The sequence below is a fragment of the Neovison vison genome, chromosome 4 (assembly GCF_020171115.1).
Source record: "Neovison vison isolate M4711 chromosome 4, ASM_NN_V1, whole genome shotgun sequence".
NCBI lineage: Eukaryota > Metazoa > Chordata > Mammalia > Carnivora > Mustelidae > Neogale > Neogale vison.
The window spans coordinates 156,011,534-156,027,051 of record NC_058094.1 but is presented as its reverse complement, the minus strand read 5'-3'; the positions used below and the strand labels follow the sequence as shown (position 1 = coordinate 156,027,051).

Sequence of the window (15,518 nt, the reverse complement as noted above, 5' to 3'; positions counted from 1 at the left end):
CCGGCTTAGAGCCCGGCAGCCCCGACTAATAAAGTTTGTCTAAAATGTTTCAAAGTATCAGAATAGAGCCCGAGTAGGAAGAAATACAGAATCCCCGGGGCACCGTACTGGTGTTGGAATGTGCCATTCGCGCCGCGGGGAGGACAGGCACCGGCAAGCACGGCGTCGCGGGTCTCAGGCGCTTGCGGAGCGGCGCTTGCGCACGACCTGAGCCCCGAAGGCGCAGGGGCGCGCGGTGCGCACGCAGGGGGCCGAGGCCCGAGCGCAGCGCGGTGCTGGGGGCGACTCGGGCGCGCGTCCCCCGCCGCCCGCGTGGTGCGCTCCAGGGCGGCCCCGGCGGGAGGGCGAGGGCGGCGGCGGCGGCGCAGTCTGCACCATGGCGTACCCGGGGCACCCTGGCGCCGGCGGCGGGTACTACCCAGGCGGGGTAAGTGCATCCCGCGCGGGCTCGCGGCCCGGGCACGACCCTGTTACATCGTAGACGCCGAGAGGCCACACTGGGCCGCTTCTCCGAGGCGACTCCCCGGGCGCCTCCCGCCCCCGGCTTTTCCCTGCCCGCTGCCTCGCCCAGGCCCCTGCCCTTCCGCCTCATCCTCGGGCTCCCTCCTTCTCCCCGACCCTTCACCCTGCGGGTGGCTGCTTGGGTTCAAGACGCGGGTGGATTTGGACCCAAGAAGCCCACCCTGTGCCTGGGGGCGCGGCGTGTAATTGTGCGAATTGGGTATTGGCTTCCTCTCTCCCTCCCGGTTTCCCCGGAGAGCAACAGCCATTTTAATGTCGGATGGTCCGGGCATCCACCTCCCTTCTTGAAAAGCAAAGGAAAAAAAGTCAGGGAAAGACCGCGGGGAGGTGGGGGTGGGCGTGGAGGTGGCGAGAAGCTCTGAGGGGTGGGGGTGGGGGAGACCACCTCGCGCGTTGCCGGGGATGCGCGTCGTCGTGGGAACTGTTTCCGAGACGGAGTGTTCCTTCGCCGCGTCCCCCGCCCAGGTGCTCGCCGCGAGGTAGTCCAACCGAGACACCTAAGCCTGGCCTGGGCGACACCTGTCTCAGAACGCTTTGAAAAATACCATAAATGCTAGGAAAGTGAAAGAACAATTCTGAGCCCTGCTCTTAAGCTGCTTGCCTGGGTTACATTTAATCAGTCACCTGCAGGCTAATAGAGATTTTTAAAGTTGCTTGACTTCTGCAGGTGTTACTTCCAGGACAACTCATTTTGGTCCAAGCTGCCAGTCTTTAAATTCTGCTGGGGTGAGAATAATTGCAATTAAAGCGTGCCGGGTGGTGAGGTGGTGATCCATCCGTGTGAAGGGCGGGCAGTTGCCAGGCTTTCCACAAAAGCATTCAGTGGTGAGAGAATAAAACTGGATTCAGCGGGAATGATGGTTTTGTGTTTGTTGTTTTACAGTATGGAGGAGCTCCCGGAGGACCTACGTTTCCCGGACAGACTCAGGATCCGCTCTATGGTTACTTTGCCGCTGTAGCTGGACAGGTTAACCTTTCCCCTTAATATTAAAGAATTGTCAGAGTCTACGTTTGTATTAGGCATTGTTAGAGTGGGGTGGAAAAAAGAACTTTTCCTCTGGAAGAGAATCCCTTTGCTTCTGTAAAAGAAAAAAAGTGAGAAGGAAATGTATAGTTGGTTACTTATCTCCGAATATTCAGAACAAATTAGGACTGTTACCTGTATTTATGTTCGTTCACTTGACAGATAAATTTGTGATTGAATTAGAGTCCGATTGAATAGGAATAGAGGGCTGTAAGTGTACCGTGAAGATATATGTAGAGTAGAAAGATGTTTTTAGAACTCTGAATTGTCGGAGTCTGAGGTGGTTTCCAGAGAAGAAATTCCAGCTCTGGTGAACACTAAACCCTTGTTTGTACACCTTAAAGAGACGTACCAGTAATTACGTGGTCAGATTCTAAAGGACACTTTCTTTAGTTTGAATTTGACTGCTATCAGTTACCCCGAGGAAATAGGTACTTAACGTTACAAACTTACCAACTTCAAAATAGGAAAGTTACTACTCCTTTAGTAACAGGAAGTTAATCTTGTGAACAGTTTTTAGTTTCTCTTTGATGCTGGTGCTATTTTAGGTCAGCTCTTCTATGACCTTGTAAGGTGTGGTGGTCTGGGGAGCAAGAGAGAATCTCCCTCCTGGAGAACTTTCAATTCTCTACCTTGAGTTGTAGGACAGGTGGTGGTATACATTGAGGGAGGACGCTTCCCTAGCTCCCCAGGCCACTGTGTATGGTAAATACACTGCTGGTATAACCCAGAGCTACCCAGAAGGGATGTTGGCCCTTAGGAATGCCACTTAGCTTTGTGTTGATGAAAGGAAAGAAATAACACAATCTCCATATGAAGATAATAGCCAGTATTCTGGGATAAAAACCCAAGACCACCTTTCAGAATAGCATTCTAAGAAATATAGTTCAAGAAATTGAGTGGAAAATTGAGTCTAAATTCCCTTTAAGTATCTGCTTCATCTGTTAATGATCTGTATCTTTGAAACCACAAGACAGGGCAAAGCTCAAGACTTGAGTTCTTAGATTGCCTTGCCTCCCGCCCTGTAAGTGACCCCACCTGCTTAGCTTGCAGCAGCCCTGGCCTACATCAGCGTATCCATTGTCTTTAAAATTATTGATCCTGCTTCTCACTTAGAATTTACTATACAGGAGGACTTAAGGATTTGGGTATTTTATTTTTAAATCTCTAAATATAACATCTATCTGGTTCTGAACTTGGTCAGACAATCAATAAGCCCTGGGAACCTGTCTTCCAGATTTAATTGTGGTTCTGGAAAACCATTCTCCACATCATAAGCCAAGGGGATCACGAAGGCCTCTTTTGTTTCATCCAAGCGTTTTGTTTGAATATCAGCTGTGTACCCTGCTCAGTCCTTCCACTGCCCCCATTAAAAAAAAAAAAAAAAAAAATTATGTATCAGTGGAAGAAGCTGAATTCACCTCAGTGTTTTATTAAAAAGAGGAACCTTGTACTTGAAAATATAATGCCAGATCTAATTGAAGAGGAAATGATGAAAAGATACTGGTATTACTAAAATATAGGTGTAAACGGCTTCCTGACTTTGTGATTTCTTATGTAATAATTATTTAAAATAGAGTCTGAAATTGAATGCCGACTTTACTTATGCATCAAGAAATGCATTTTTTGTTTAAGGCCCTAATTGTGCATTTGTGGGAGAGGACTTAACAATTTTGCCTTTCTTTAATCATTAAATTATTTTTGAAAGTAGAATCAGGAAAGGAATGCCTCTTTTTGGAAGGCATTCCTTTAAAAAAAAGTCTCATGCATGAAAATCCTCATTTTCTTGGTCATTATTGCTGAAATGATATACTGAAAGTAGAGCACTAGAAGGTACAAATCACTATTATAATTCCTCTTCCAATTTTTTCCCCCCAAAAGGATGGGCAAATAGATGCTGATGAATTGCAGAGATGCCTGACCCAGTCAGGCATTGCTGGAGGATACAAACGTGAGTTGACAGTCCCAGAGTTTCTCTAGAAGTACTCTTGTGTTTCATATTTTAACTGTTACTTAATGATGATAGCCTTCAATGACACTGGGCTTTTCTGATCTATCAAAAATTAGAATTGCCAAAGCTAATTTCAACTGTTTATTATCAAATATGTTGATTTGGGGGCGCCTGGGTGGCTCAGTGGGTTAAAGCCTCTGCCTTTCGGGTCAGGTCATGATCTCAGGGTCCTGGGATTAAGCCCCCTGCATCCGGCTCTCTGCTCAGCAGGGAGCCTGCTTCCTCCTCTCTCTGCCTGCCTCTCTGCCTACTTGTCATGTCTGTCTGTCAAATAAATAAAAATGATGCTTCTAAACCAAAAAACACAGATGCTGGTGAGGTGAGGGGCAGAGGGATATTAGTACCTACAGGGGGCTTCTGCACACTAAAAGGAAGCAGTCATACCCAGAGGTAGTGTTGATAAGAGAAGTTGCTCTAGACTGTAAGACAATGATTCAGCTTCTCTTTTTCCCTTGAGTGTAGTTGCTACTCTGTGGTAAGGTTGAGAGAAAGAACTAAAGGTAGGGTTTTCCTGCTGGGTCCATTACATTGTGGATTTCTACCAAAAGAAAAGATGTATGAGGCATTCTAACAGATTGAACAGAAGGGAGAGAGTAAAAGTAAAATTACAGCAAAGACCCTTTTTTTATTTTTAAAGATTTTATTTATTTATTTGACAGAGAGATCACAAATAGGCAGAGAGAGGGGAGGAAGCAGGCTCCCCACTGAGCAGAGAGCCCAATGTGGGGTTCAATTCCAGGACCCTGAGATCATGACCTGAGCCGAAGGCAATGGCTTAACCCACTGAGCCACCCAGGTGCCCCTACAACAAAGATTCTTTTGAAATTATTTGAAATAGAATTAACATTAATAAAAGCAATTTTGGGGGTGAAAGTTTTCAGCTAAAATTGAGCAAGAGTTTTCCTTACCCAAACTTACTAGACATCACTGTTCTAGTTCATTAGAACTATGTGGAATGGTGAATTTTCTGTTCATTCACTTTTTTTTTTTTTAAAGATTTTATTTATTTATTTGACAGAGAGAGATTACAAGTAGGCAGAGAGGCAGGCAGAGAGAGAGGAGGAAGCAGGCTCCCCACTGAGCAGAGAGCCTGATGCGGGACTCGATCCCAGGACCCTGAGATCATGACCTGAGCCGAAGGCAGCGGCTTAACCCACTGAGCGACCCAGGCGCCCCTGTTCATTCACTTTTATTTACTGCGCATCTCATTCCTTCCCTTTAAAATCCTTCTCACAAATGATGACCAGATAGCTGGGCTTCCTAATGTCACTGTCCAACGGTGCCATTCATAGCTCTGGGACACAGGGAAGGTGTTTGCTTCACAGCCCCTCAAAATCCTTGATTTAAAGTCAAACAGATGGGTCTACTTAGTGGTTATCAGGCCCTGTAGAGCACTGGTTCTTAAACTAAAGTTGTGTCAGCATCACTGGGTAGCTGAGCCCTGTCCTACAGTTCTTCATTCAGAAGATGTGAGGGGAGACCTGAGAAATGCATCTCTAACAGGCTTCCAGATGATGGTCGTCCAGGTTGACCAGCTATTTTTGGTTGTTGTTGTTTGGGGGGGGGGTTAGATTTTATTTATTTATTTGACAGAGAGAAACACAGCAAAAGAAGGAACACAAGCAGGGGGAGTGGGAGAGGGAGAAGCAGGCTTCCTGCTGAGCAGGGCTCGATCCCAGGACCCTGGGACCATGACCTGAGCTGAAGGCAGACACTTAAGGACTGAGCCACCCAAGTGCCCTGACCAGCTGTTTTTATGTGACTGTAAATCACCTGAGGAGCATATTAAACTGCAGATTCTGATTTTGTTGGTGTAGGTTAAGGGCTGAGATTATGCTGTTCTAAAAGCTCCTAGATGACACTAACACGGCTGGTTCAGGACTCTCACTCAGAAGAATGGTGGTCTCAGCCTTGGCTGCTCACTGGAACCATTGAGAAGCTTTAAAAAAAAAAAATTGCCTGGGTTCCATGCTCAGGTATTTTGATTTAATTCTGTGGTTATGACTGTACATAATACTGTATTGTATACTTTAAAATGGCTAAGAGAGTCAATCTTAAAAGTTCTCATCACACACATGACAAAGTTAACTATGTGAGGTGATGGATGTGTTAACTAACCTCATTGTAGTTACCATTTTGCAGTATATACATATATCAAATCTTTACATTGTATACCTTAAACTTACACAACATTATTTGTCAATTATATCTCAGTAATCCTGGAAAAAAAGTTGTTTGAGGTGCAGCCCCGGTATCAGGATCTTTGAAAGCCTCCAGGTGATTCTGATAAGGACCCAGGGCTAAGAACCATTGGTCTAGCTTGAAGAGGCTTCATACCTCCACACAACTTAGAAGTCAGAATGAAGAACCAACCAACTCTTTCCCAAAAGTGTGGAAAAGTGTTGCCTCCTGTCACTTCAGAGAACTGTATCTGTGGATTAGATGGAGTTCTGAAAGGCCAAAAGAGAAATAGTTCCCCACCTTTTATTTCAGATTCCAGGATATGCCAAACATAGGAATCTATTAAAAGTGGAAAACCTGGGAGCCTTGGTGGCTCAGTCATTAAGCGTCTGCCTCAGACTCAGGTCATGATCCTGGGGTCCTGGGATTGAGCCCTGCATGTGGCTCCCTGTTAGCGGGAAGCCTACTTCTCCCTCTCCCCCTCCCCCTGCTTGTGTGCACTTCTCACTGTCTCTCTATGTCAAATAAAAAAGAGAGAGAGAGAGAGAGAGGAAAACCTATAGTTTGTACTATTTAGAGACATTACAGTAATAAGCTCAGATGTGTTTTAAATTCAGTTTGGTTGGAGATAAAAATGAAGCTAATAAGAGCTGTAAAATTGTTCTATGTGCCTTTTCACACTTGCAGAATTTATGGAGCTTGGCCCACTGACCCTTGTCACTTCTGCCTTCTATAGCCTGACAGCTTCTCTGTACCTGTGTATTTCTTCAGTCACTGGTTCCCATGAACACAGTGTAAGATGCAAGGAATTCTTTCTGTGTAATTTGCTAATGCTTAGGTAGATCATCAGTAGACCCATTAACCAATAAGTGTATTTTCTATTTTTGTTTTCTAAGTGAGCTATAGAAATTCGCTCAGAATATGCTCAAGTTGTACATAAACTCAGAAGGCTTCTGAACAGTGGCTGTCCCTGAATTGGTCATTGTATCTTAACCCAAGAGAGTGCTCTTATTGAACACAGTTCTGGCAAGCATATTTATCTGGTTTCATATATAAACTTATTGTATGTAAAAACAGGTCAGAAGCTCTTCGAGGCAGGAGGTTACCATTCAGTGCATGAGAGTAAAGGGGAAAGAAAGATAAATGAACTAATGAAATAGAACTAGCAAAACTAGCTATTTATAGTCTGTTAGGAGCAGGAACAGAGTAGCCCTGTCTTCCTTCACCATCGTGAATTGATCTCAGTATATTTCAGTTTCAAAGGCAAGAAGGTATATAAAACTTTAAAAAGACTCTGTCATAGAAAACGTTATGCATATCCAAGACCAGAGATAATGATAACTATGCACCTGCCACCCAGCTTAACAGTTAACTGTGTGTTGCCATTTTTAGTTCATCTGTTAATCTGGCTTTTTTCTTTTGAAGCAAATTCTAGATATCTTAACATTCCCCACCAACTTCAAAACCATTATACCTAAAAATACTAACTGTACAATACAATACTTTTTTTCACAATATTTCTCTTTTTTTTTAAGATTTTATTTATTTATATGACAGAGAGAGGTCACAAGTAGGCAGAGGAAGGCAAAGAGAGGAGGAAGCAGGCTCCCCACTGAGGAGAGCCCGGTGCGGGGCTCCATCCCAGGACCCTGAGACCATGACCTGAGCCGAAGGCAGAGGCTTAACCCACTGAGCCACCCAGGCGCCCCTAGAATATTTCTATTAAAGTTGTTAAAATCAAATTTAGGGGACACCTGGGTGGCTCAGTCGCTTATGCATCTGCCCTCTGCTCTGGTCATGATCCCAGGATTCTGGGATCAAGCCCTGTGTGGCACTGTGCTCCCTGCTCTACTGGGACCCTATTTCTCCCTCTCCTTTTGCCCCTCCTCCCTGCTTATGTTTTCTCTCTCTCTCCCTAATAAAACCTTAAAAAAAAAAAAAATCAAGTTTGGGTTCTATAAGGAATCTCCTCCATCTGGCAAAAATCTGCTTCAAAGCTCCATGTAATTTAGTTCCACATAAATTGAGTAGCATATAAAAGTAAGAGTATATAAATAGTCACTTCCCTAATTAATTTGAATGTATGCAATGTAATGTGAATTTTTGAAACCGTATTAATATGTTTGTACTTTTCTTGATTTAACAGCTTTTAACCTGGAAACTTGTCGGCTTATGGTTTCAATGCTGGATGTATCCTTTACCTTGATTGCTGTCTGGAGGGTTTTTCCCTAACTCACCACCCCAGATTTCTTCCAAAAAGAATTCATCCAAGAATTAATACCCAGTAAACATAAGATGACAAATGACCACAAAAAAGTTTTCTGAAATCATTAGCTTATAAGATGTAATTTGGTGTGAAAAAGGAAAGGAGCTTAGTAAACAGAATGTTGGTTATTCAGGAATTCAAGGTAGCCTCAGAAGAGACCAAGTATAGAAATCGGGGTGGTCAGGGATGCTTTTTTGCTCTGTCATCGTTTGCTCTGTATGATTCACACCTGACCTTCAAGCAGTGGAATTTTCACATCACAGCTATCAGACTCGGTTTAGCTGGCGCTGACCCTGCACTGCCTTCCGTTCCATCTCATCTTTCTAGAAGTGAAAACCCTTGGTCTGAAAAGACTGTACCAAAAGGGAATGTTAGGACCAAGATCCCCCCTTCCCAAGACCCCAGCAGCATAGCCCGGGACCCCAGAAAGTACAGCCCAGTTCCAGAAACAAGACCGCTTTTCATGTGTGGCTCACCTGTGGCCACCTTCCTTTCCCGTGATCACATCACACAGATTCTCTTCCCACAGTGAAAATATGTCCTCAGGGTTTTCTCCACAGGCCTTTTTCATTTTATCACGAGAGTATCTTTTCATTACATCACACTGAGACGAACATACAACATTTTTAACCTTTTTTAGCAGGAAGAACATTAAATTCGCTTATCCTTGATCTTTGATGTATTTGTTAGAAAATGTTGCAAATTAAAGATGCTCTAATCCTTGATGACAGTTCAGAGAGATATGTCCGGCACAATGGGTTTCAATGAGTTTAAAGAACTCTGGGCTGTGCTGAACGGCTGGAGACAACACTTCATCAGTTTCGACAGCGACCGGAGCGGCACGGTGGACCCGCAGGAGCTGCAGAAGGCTCTCACCACGATGGGTGGGTACGGCCGGCTCCAGCCATCTGGCCCATGACATTGCTTTGTCACTTCTGAAACTTTACATGAAGGCTGTTTCTGTTGTCTAGAAGCCGTGTCTATTCCTAACTAACCACCTAATACATATTTCCTAGTGCATATTCACCGTTCAAGTGAGTACTCCTAGGCTGAAAGAATTGTGATTATTTTTAATGGTCTTTTTGTTATCCTTTAACTGTTTTCTTCCTCAGGCTTCCGGTTGAGTCCACAGGCTGTGAATTCCATTGCTAAACGCTACAGCACCAATGGCAAGATCACCTTCGATGACTACATCGCCTGCTGCGTCAAACTGCGAGCCCTGACAGGTGTGTTCCTTGAGGTGGTGTCGTCTCCGCGGGCTGGGGAGACACCGATTGTGGTTCATTTTCCAGTGTTTCTGAACTTCTGTTGTCCGCAGTCTTCTCTTTTTTCCCCCCAACTTCAGGGGCTTTTTAAAACACTGCTATTTAAATGTATCTAGCAGAATAATGGTTTGTCTTTTTTTTCCAGAAATCCTTTCAGATTCGTGGTAAGTTGCTTTGAAAATAACCTTACCTAAATTTCACAAAAATGTTCCAAAGTGTGACCACCTAATTTTATGTACTTTTGGTCAGAATATGAGTGGTATTCTGTGATTTCCCCTAAAATGTAAACTATTTGAAGAGAGAAAATACTCATTTGTAGCTCTCTCTCCTAATTCCTCCTGTTGGAAATTATTTAAATTGGTCATCTGTTTCAGCTATATGGACTTCTTAGAATAGGGTATATCTATAATCTCTACTTTTCTATTCCCTCTTCTCTTTCTTTTGCATATTTTTCTTGTTCCACTTCTCTCTTTAGTCTTATTCTCTCTCTGTCTCTCTTTTTTTTTTTTTCTAAAGAAGGCTGCATGCTGTGCGTTGAGCCCATTGCAAAGCTTGAACTCATGACCCTGAGATCAAGACCTGAGCTGAGATCAAGAGGCAGATACTTAACCCACTAAGCCACCCAGGCGCCCAAGTCTTTTACTTATTAATACCTGGGTTTGTAATTTTTTTGCATCCTAACAAGAACATGAGGGCAGTTTTTTTGTTATTTTTATTTAAGTCAATCCTTTTCAGTAGCACAGAGCTCAGACAGATGGAATATTTGATTACAGCCCATTTGCCATATTAGAGACTCCATCCATCCATTTCCTACTTAAACACTATTTTATTAAAAAGTTTGAAATTCTGTTGTCTTCATTACAACTAAATAATGGTCTCAGAAGTCACATGGCTTTTACTGACTTTGGGATAAGGTGCTTTCTTCCAGCTCCACATTGAAAAAGATGATTGGATAACTTCTGTATTGTTGCATTACTTTGTTGTCTATTAAATCCATTCACATTCATATAGTTGGCTTCTGTGCTATGGGCTTTTGTTTATGTTGGCTGGTTTTACAAGTTTTACAACTCAGATGTTACTGCAGTTTGAACCCAGTGCCAAAATAATTACCTGTTGTGACTTCAGGTGTTAAAAAATAACCATAAATTTTACTATGGTGTTTTACAGACAGCTTTCGAAGACGGGATACTGCTCAGCAAGGTGTTGTGAATTTCCCATATGATGATGTAAGTCTCCGTAAATTCAAAACTTAGTGGATGAATAAGATGCATGCCAGTTGGGCATCCCTTTTGAAGTTAGCCATTAAAAGCATCTTAAGGATGCTGTGATGAAGGATTAAATGATCAGGAGTTACCATTCACAATTTATTAATTTCATTTATTTCTAGTCTTATAGACCACTGTTTGATTTGCATTGAAAGACTTGGTTCAAAGCCCACCTGGTCTCACTGGCTGGGTCACAGAGGCAGGTTTCCTCGTTGCTCCAAGACTGTTTGAGGAGAGGAAGTAGTAATGCCTTCTTCCCTGAGCTATTGGGAGATCTCAGTCAGAAATGTCCTTGGAAAACACCATGCAGATGTTGTATCTGTTTTTGCCTTCATTGAACAAGTATCTCTGTCTCTGGGAATTCAGTTGAACAGCTCAAAGCTGTACTTGACACATCTGTGTTCTTCAGTGAGGACATAAGACAGAGACTTCAGTCATAGTTTAAAACATGTATTTACTGAGCAGCCACACTAAATGAGATTGGACAAGGCCACATAACCAGTGTGGATGTAGCCAGGTGCCATCTTGGATGGCCGCAGTTGGATATACATAACAAAGCTAGGGAGATGTTTAGTTTTTCTGTTTTCCGCTCAGCCATGGATTGATAAGAAAAACACCTTCAGAATGGAAATCACTGTGGTAACTGAATGCTTTAAAAGGTTTCTCTGTTACAAACTGCAAGGATGAACATATTTTCCGTTCGGCAGCTGCCATGGTTCTTTCTGATCATTTAAAAAGGCTTGTGTGTAAATGTGTTTATTTGTAATGCTTAAAGGTGTGTTTTCATTAGTGTGCATTAGCATCTGTCTCTGGTGCTAATCTGTCCGTGTTTCCAAAGACGGAGAGGCGGCCGGTGGAGTGGGAAGTGCTTGGGCTATGGCCTCCCATGGGCCCCATAAGAGATTTTAAATGTCTTGATCCTCAGTTCCCTTCTACCTGAAAGGGACAATCCGCTTGGCTTTGTGGGAGTGCTGCAGGCAGTAGCAGCACACAGTGCCTCCCTGGTGTCAGAAGAATGACAAAGAAAATTGATAGAAAAGCTGAGCCTATTGGGCCTTAGAGTGAAGCAAACATTTCACAGCAAAATACTGATGCTTCTAAACCTGGGTTTCTGAATCGCTGAGGAAAGGTCATGTATTCCATTTCTGTGCATACATAGAGTTGCGTGCCAGAATTTATTTTTATAAAGCAGATTTTAGGGGAATAAACTGTTAAAGGTGCTCTGGGAGTGGTGGGGTAATACTGTGTCCTTTGGAGGCCCCGTGTGATTGAGCAGTTATCAACTCTCCTGTTCGTTCTGAGTAGGTTCCTTTTACCATGGCCATTTCTAGAGTCTTGACATATTCGGAATTTCAATAATCCTCAGGTAAGATCTGCTCTCTGTAAGAAGAGAAGCTCACTGGGCTTTACATTGGATGGCTTCCTTTACAAAACCAACCTTTCCGCCCATCATGTACTCTTATTTTATTTTTTTTTTCAAAGATTTTATTTATTTATTTGACAGAGAGAGATTACAAGTAGGCAGAGAGGCAGGTAGAGAGAGAAGGAGGAGGAAGCAGGCTCCCTGCCGAGCAGAGAGCCCGATGTGGGACTCGATCCCAGGACCCTGAGATCATGACCTGAGCCGAAGGCAGCGGCTTAACCCACTGAGCCACCCAGGCGCCCCATGTACTCTTATTTTAGAAAGGGATCTCTCTTCATCCGCAATTCAAATTAGAGAAACAAAACGTCAACAGCCTAAAAAGAAGCTACAATTTGTTGCGATGTTGCAGGGTAACGTGGACCTTTCTCTCTTCCAGTTCATTCAGTGTGTCATGAGTGTTTAAATCAAGAGGAGCTGTATGATCGTGACCAACATTCTGACTGGAGGTCGCTTTTGCTCTTACTCTCTGCCTGCAGTAACGTCTGTAACCTCGCGGTGCTGCTTTTCCTTAATAGCTGTCAGGAAGGTTTATTACTTGATGTACAATGGAAGTTTTTAGTGTCGATAATAAGTTCTTTGGAATTTTACAATGAGAAGATCAAGTCTCTTACACCATTTGGAACATCCTTGAGCCATTGTCAGTGATGCCTTATCCTCTGACTAAGCCTCTTTTATGTAAAATTCAGTGTGCAGAATGTTTAAGTCCCGTGGTATATATTTTTCACTGGTTAAAAACCTTTTCATCAGACTACAGCTCTTGTCTCTTCCTGGAAGAGCTTTTACATGGTATTAAAAGCTTTATGTATGGAGTATTCTTATCATGTAAGTGATTAATACTCACATATGGATGCACAACCCATGGTAATGCACGTCCGGGTTTGCTTTAGCAGAAACTTAGCACTGGCTTTTTCAGGCTTACATATTTTTGATGGCCACGTGATTAGACAGGGAGCCTAGGAGATTATTTTTTCCTGAAAACTCACTGAATCAGTTGAGTGGCAAATACAATCTGTCACCAAGTTCTTTGTCATTATCTATGTAGACCTTTGTTAGCTCTACTTAAAAATCTTGTAAATTATGAGCTTCACTATGTAAAAAAGAAAACAATTAAAAAAATAAGAAACCTAAGGAAATATAGGAAAATATTAACTGTGGTCATTTTGGCTTCTGAGATTCCAGGTGACTGGAATTTCCTTTATGGATTTCAGTCCTTTCCACATTTTCTATACCGCGTGCACTTTCCTTTTAAAATCAGATGATAATGTTTAAAATACTGATCAGTCCATTTTGATACACCATGTGTTCACACTCACATTAAAAAATATACACAGCAAAAGGACCAGACTGAGAGGACCACGATGTTGGTGCTGCCACCACTGGGAGTCAGAATCAAGAATTGATTTTCTTCCTTCCTACTACTCTTCCAAATACGCTGATAAAACAAGAATTACACTTGTAATGGAAGACTTTTTTTTTCTTCGCATATTTAAGCCATGTGCTTTTAAGAAAGATCTGGATTCTCGTTCTGGCTGCGCCTCTTCCTGAATATGTGATTTAATCTCAGATACTCTTGGAGCCTCAACTTCCTCATCTTGGAGAAGGAGATTCATGCTCTTCCATGGGGTAGTTCTGAACATGAAAAAAATGTGTTGGTATAATAAGCACCAGTAATGTTTCTGTTTGTTAAATTTAAAACTGGCCTGGTTTGCTCTTTTTTGCAATAGCATAACAGATGAAATCAGTGAAATTCGCCTCTTTTCTCCCTGTGAGCAGAATATGTGTCTTACTTCAGGGCACAGTGTGTGTTACCATTCAGATGATCAGTTAGTTGTCAACCAATGAAAAAATAAAGCATTTCTAAACATCTTCAACCTCATTTCACTTGGTTATTTTTTTTTAAATATTGCTAAAATATATTAATTTTATAAATATTCAACCTTAGCTATGTATCTATGTCAAGTATTCACACCTGGGCTGCATTATCAGACCATGAGGTAGCCTGCTTTATATGAGTGGTGATTCTAGTTTCATTCCAGATACAGTTCATGAGGCCAGAAAACGTGGCTTGAGCCTGAGCTGGCCAACAAAGGGCCAGAGAGGGCTCAGGATGAGGAGGGAGGGTTACCTTTGGAGTCCCAGCCCCTGCTGGTGGCTTCCAGCTCACCAGAATCCCATGAGGGCATGGGATAATCCCATGAGTGGCAGTTTAAGGAAGTAGTAATCCCCTGGGTGACTCTAATGTGGTAAGGAAGAAGGCCAGCCCCAAGGTTACTGACCCTATTTGAACTATCCTACCACTTTGGTTAAGTCCCAAGGTATGTTGCTGCATCCATCTTGGTTCTGAATTTGCTTTTTGGATAAATGCTGAAGTATCAAAAAAAAACCTGTGTCCCTGGAAATATTCAATTAATTCCATTTTAACCTCACAGCAAGTCTTCTCATCGTCTGCTTTCACGGTTTCTTTCTGAAAGCATGGAGTCTTGTCTTCAGTATGTCCTGCACTTGGAAACTTTCCTTCCCCTTGACAAATTTGACGTATCCATCCCCTTTCTTTAATTACAGCCAAAGTCTTCATTACAAGCGAATCTCAGGTTGCCTTATTTCTATTTTATGCGGGTTCTGTGTTTCATTCATTATATACTTTCAGTTGCAGGTTCACCCAATTCTTCAAACAGTTTCTTGATCTATTCTGAAAGCATTTAGCTGGAGCTGGGCCAGGCTGTGAGCCCAAGCTGGACTACTTCAATTATTTGGAGGTTTAAGTTCCTCAAAAAATGCCAACTCAAAGCTTTAATTTTAATTTTAATTAATTTTGGAGATGTGTGTTGCAAGAGATAAAGTACCTGTATGTAACCCTTTCCAAGCACTCTGTATGGACGTGACTACAGGAAGCCAGGCGCTTCCTTGAGGAAGCTGGCATAGATTTGCACCACAGCAGTGATAGGGAATTCATCCCAGCCTGCTCTCCCGTTGAACCAAGGTGGAGGGGAGACTTCGTTTCAGCAGGAGTTCCAGGTGTGAGAGGCAACGTGAGCTAAAACTTCTGCTATCCCAACAAGACTGTGCTTTTCTGTGTCCGTGTTCACCTGAATTATTCCACGCCTAAATCTTCTAAGACCTGCAGCTATATAAAATCATAAATTTTTAAAATCTCACAATAAACATACAAACCCTTAGTCAAGGGCTTCTGTTTTTCTCACATTAAAACTGTACTTTGATAACCTAGAACTACTTTTTTCCTCAGCAGACTGGGTGCTGAAGACAAGACAAGTGTGTGCCAAGGTAAAGAGCAAGCAGAGGATGAAATGGCTATGTGAGAGGCAGACAGCCAGGTGGGCCAGCTCTTTAGGCAGTGGACTGGGAAGCTAGGCGGAGTCCAAGGCCCGATGCTTCCGAGTCTAAGACGGGAGCCCCACCACCGGGGCTGTCCGTATGGATACAGCAGGTCGGTCTGGGCGTGGGAGGAAGTAACTGAGGCAAGGCAGGTGGATAATGGGAGACTGCCTGCCGGCCTGCTGAACAAACTGCCCAACAAACTGAGCGGCCAGCCTTTACTAAAGG

The 15,518-nt window shown here is 43.1% G+C and overlaps 1 protein-coding gene across 1 annotated transcript; it reads left to right on the top strand.

The window, feature by feature from the left end:
- The first annotated feature begins 339 nt into the window (after nt 1–339).
- Nucleotides 340–13,828, top strand: SRI (sorcin). Its single transcript, XM_044245975.1, has 8 exons — nt 340–427; nt 1,406–1,489; nt 3,428–3,497; nt 7,885–7,928; nt 8,741–8,888; nt 9,117–9,230; nt 10,437–10,495; nt 12,334–13,828. Exons 1-8 carry the CDS (start codon nt 377–379, stop codon nt 12,358–12,360), a joined length of 597 nt encoding a protein of 198 aa, XP_044101910.1. The 5' UTR covers nt 340–376; the 3' UTR covers nt 12,361–13,828.
- The last annotated feature ends 1,690 nt before the right edge of the window (nt 13,829–15,518 follow it).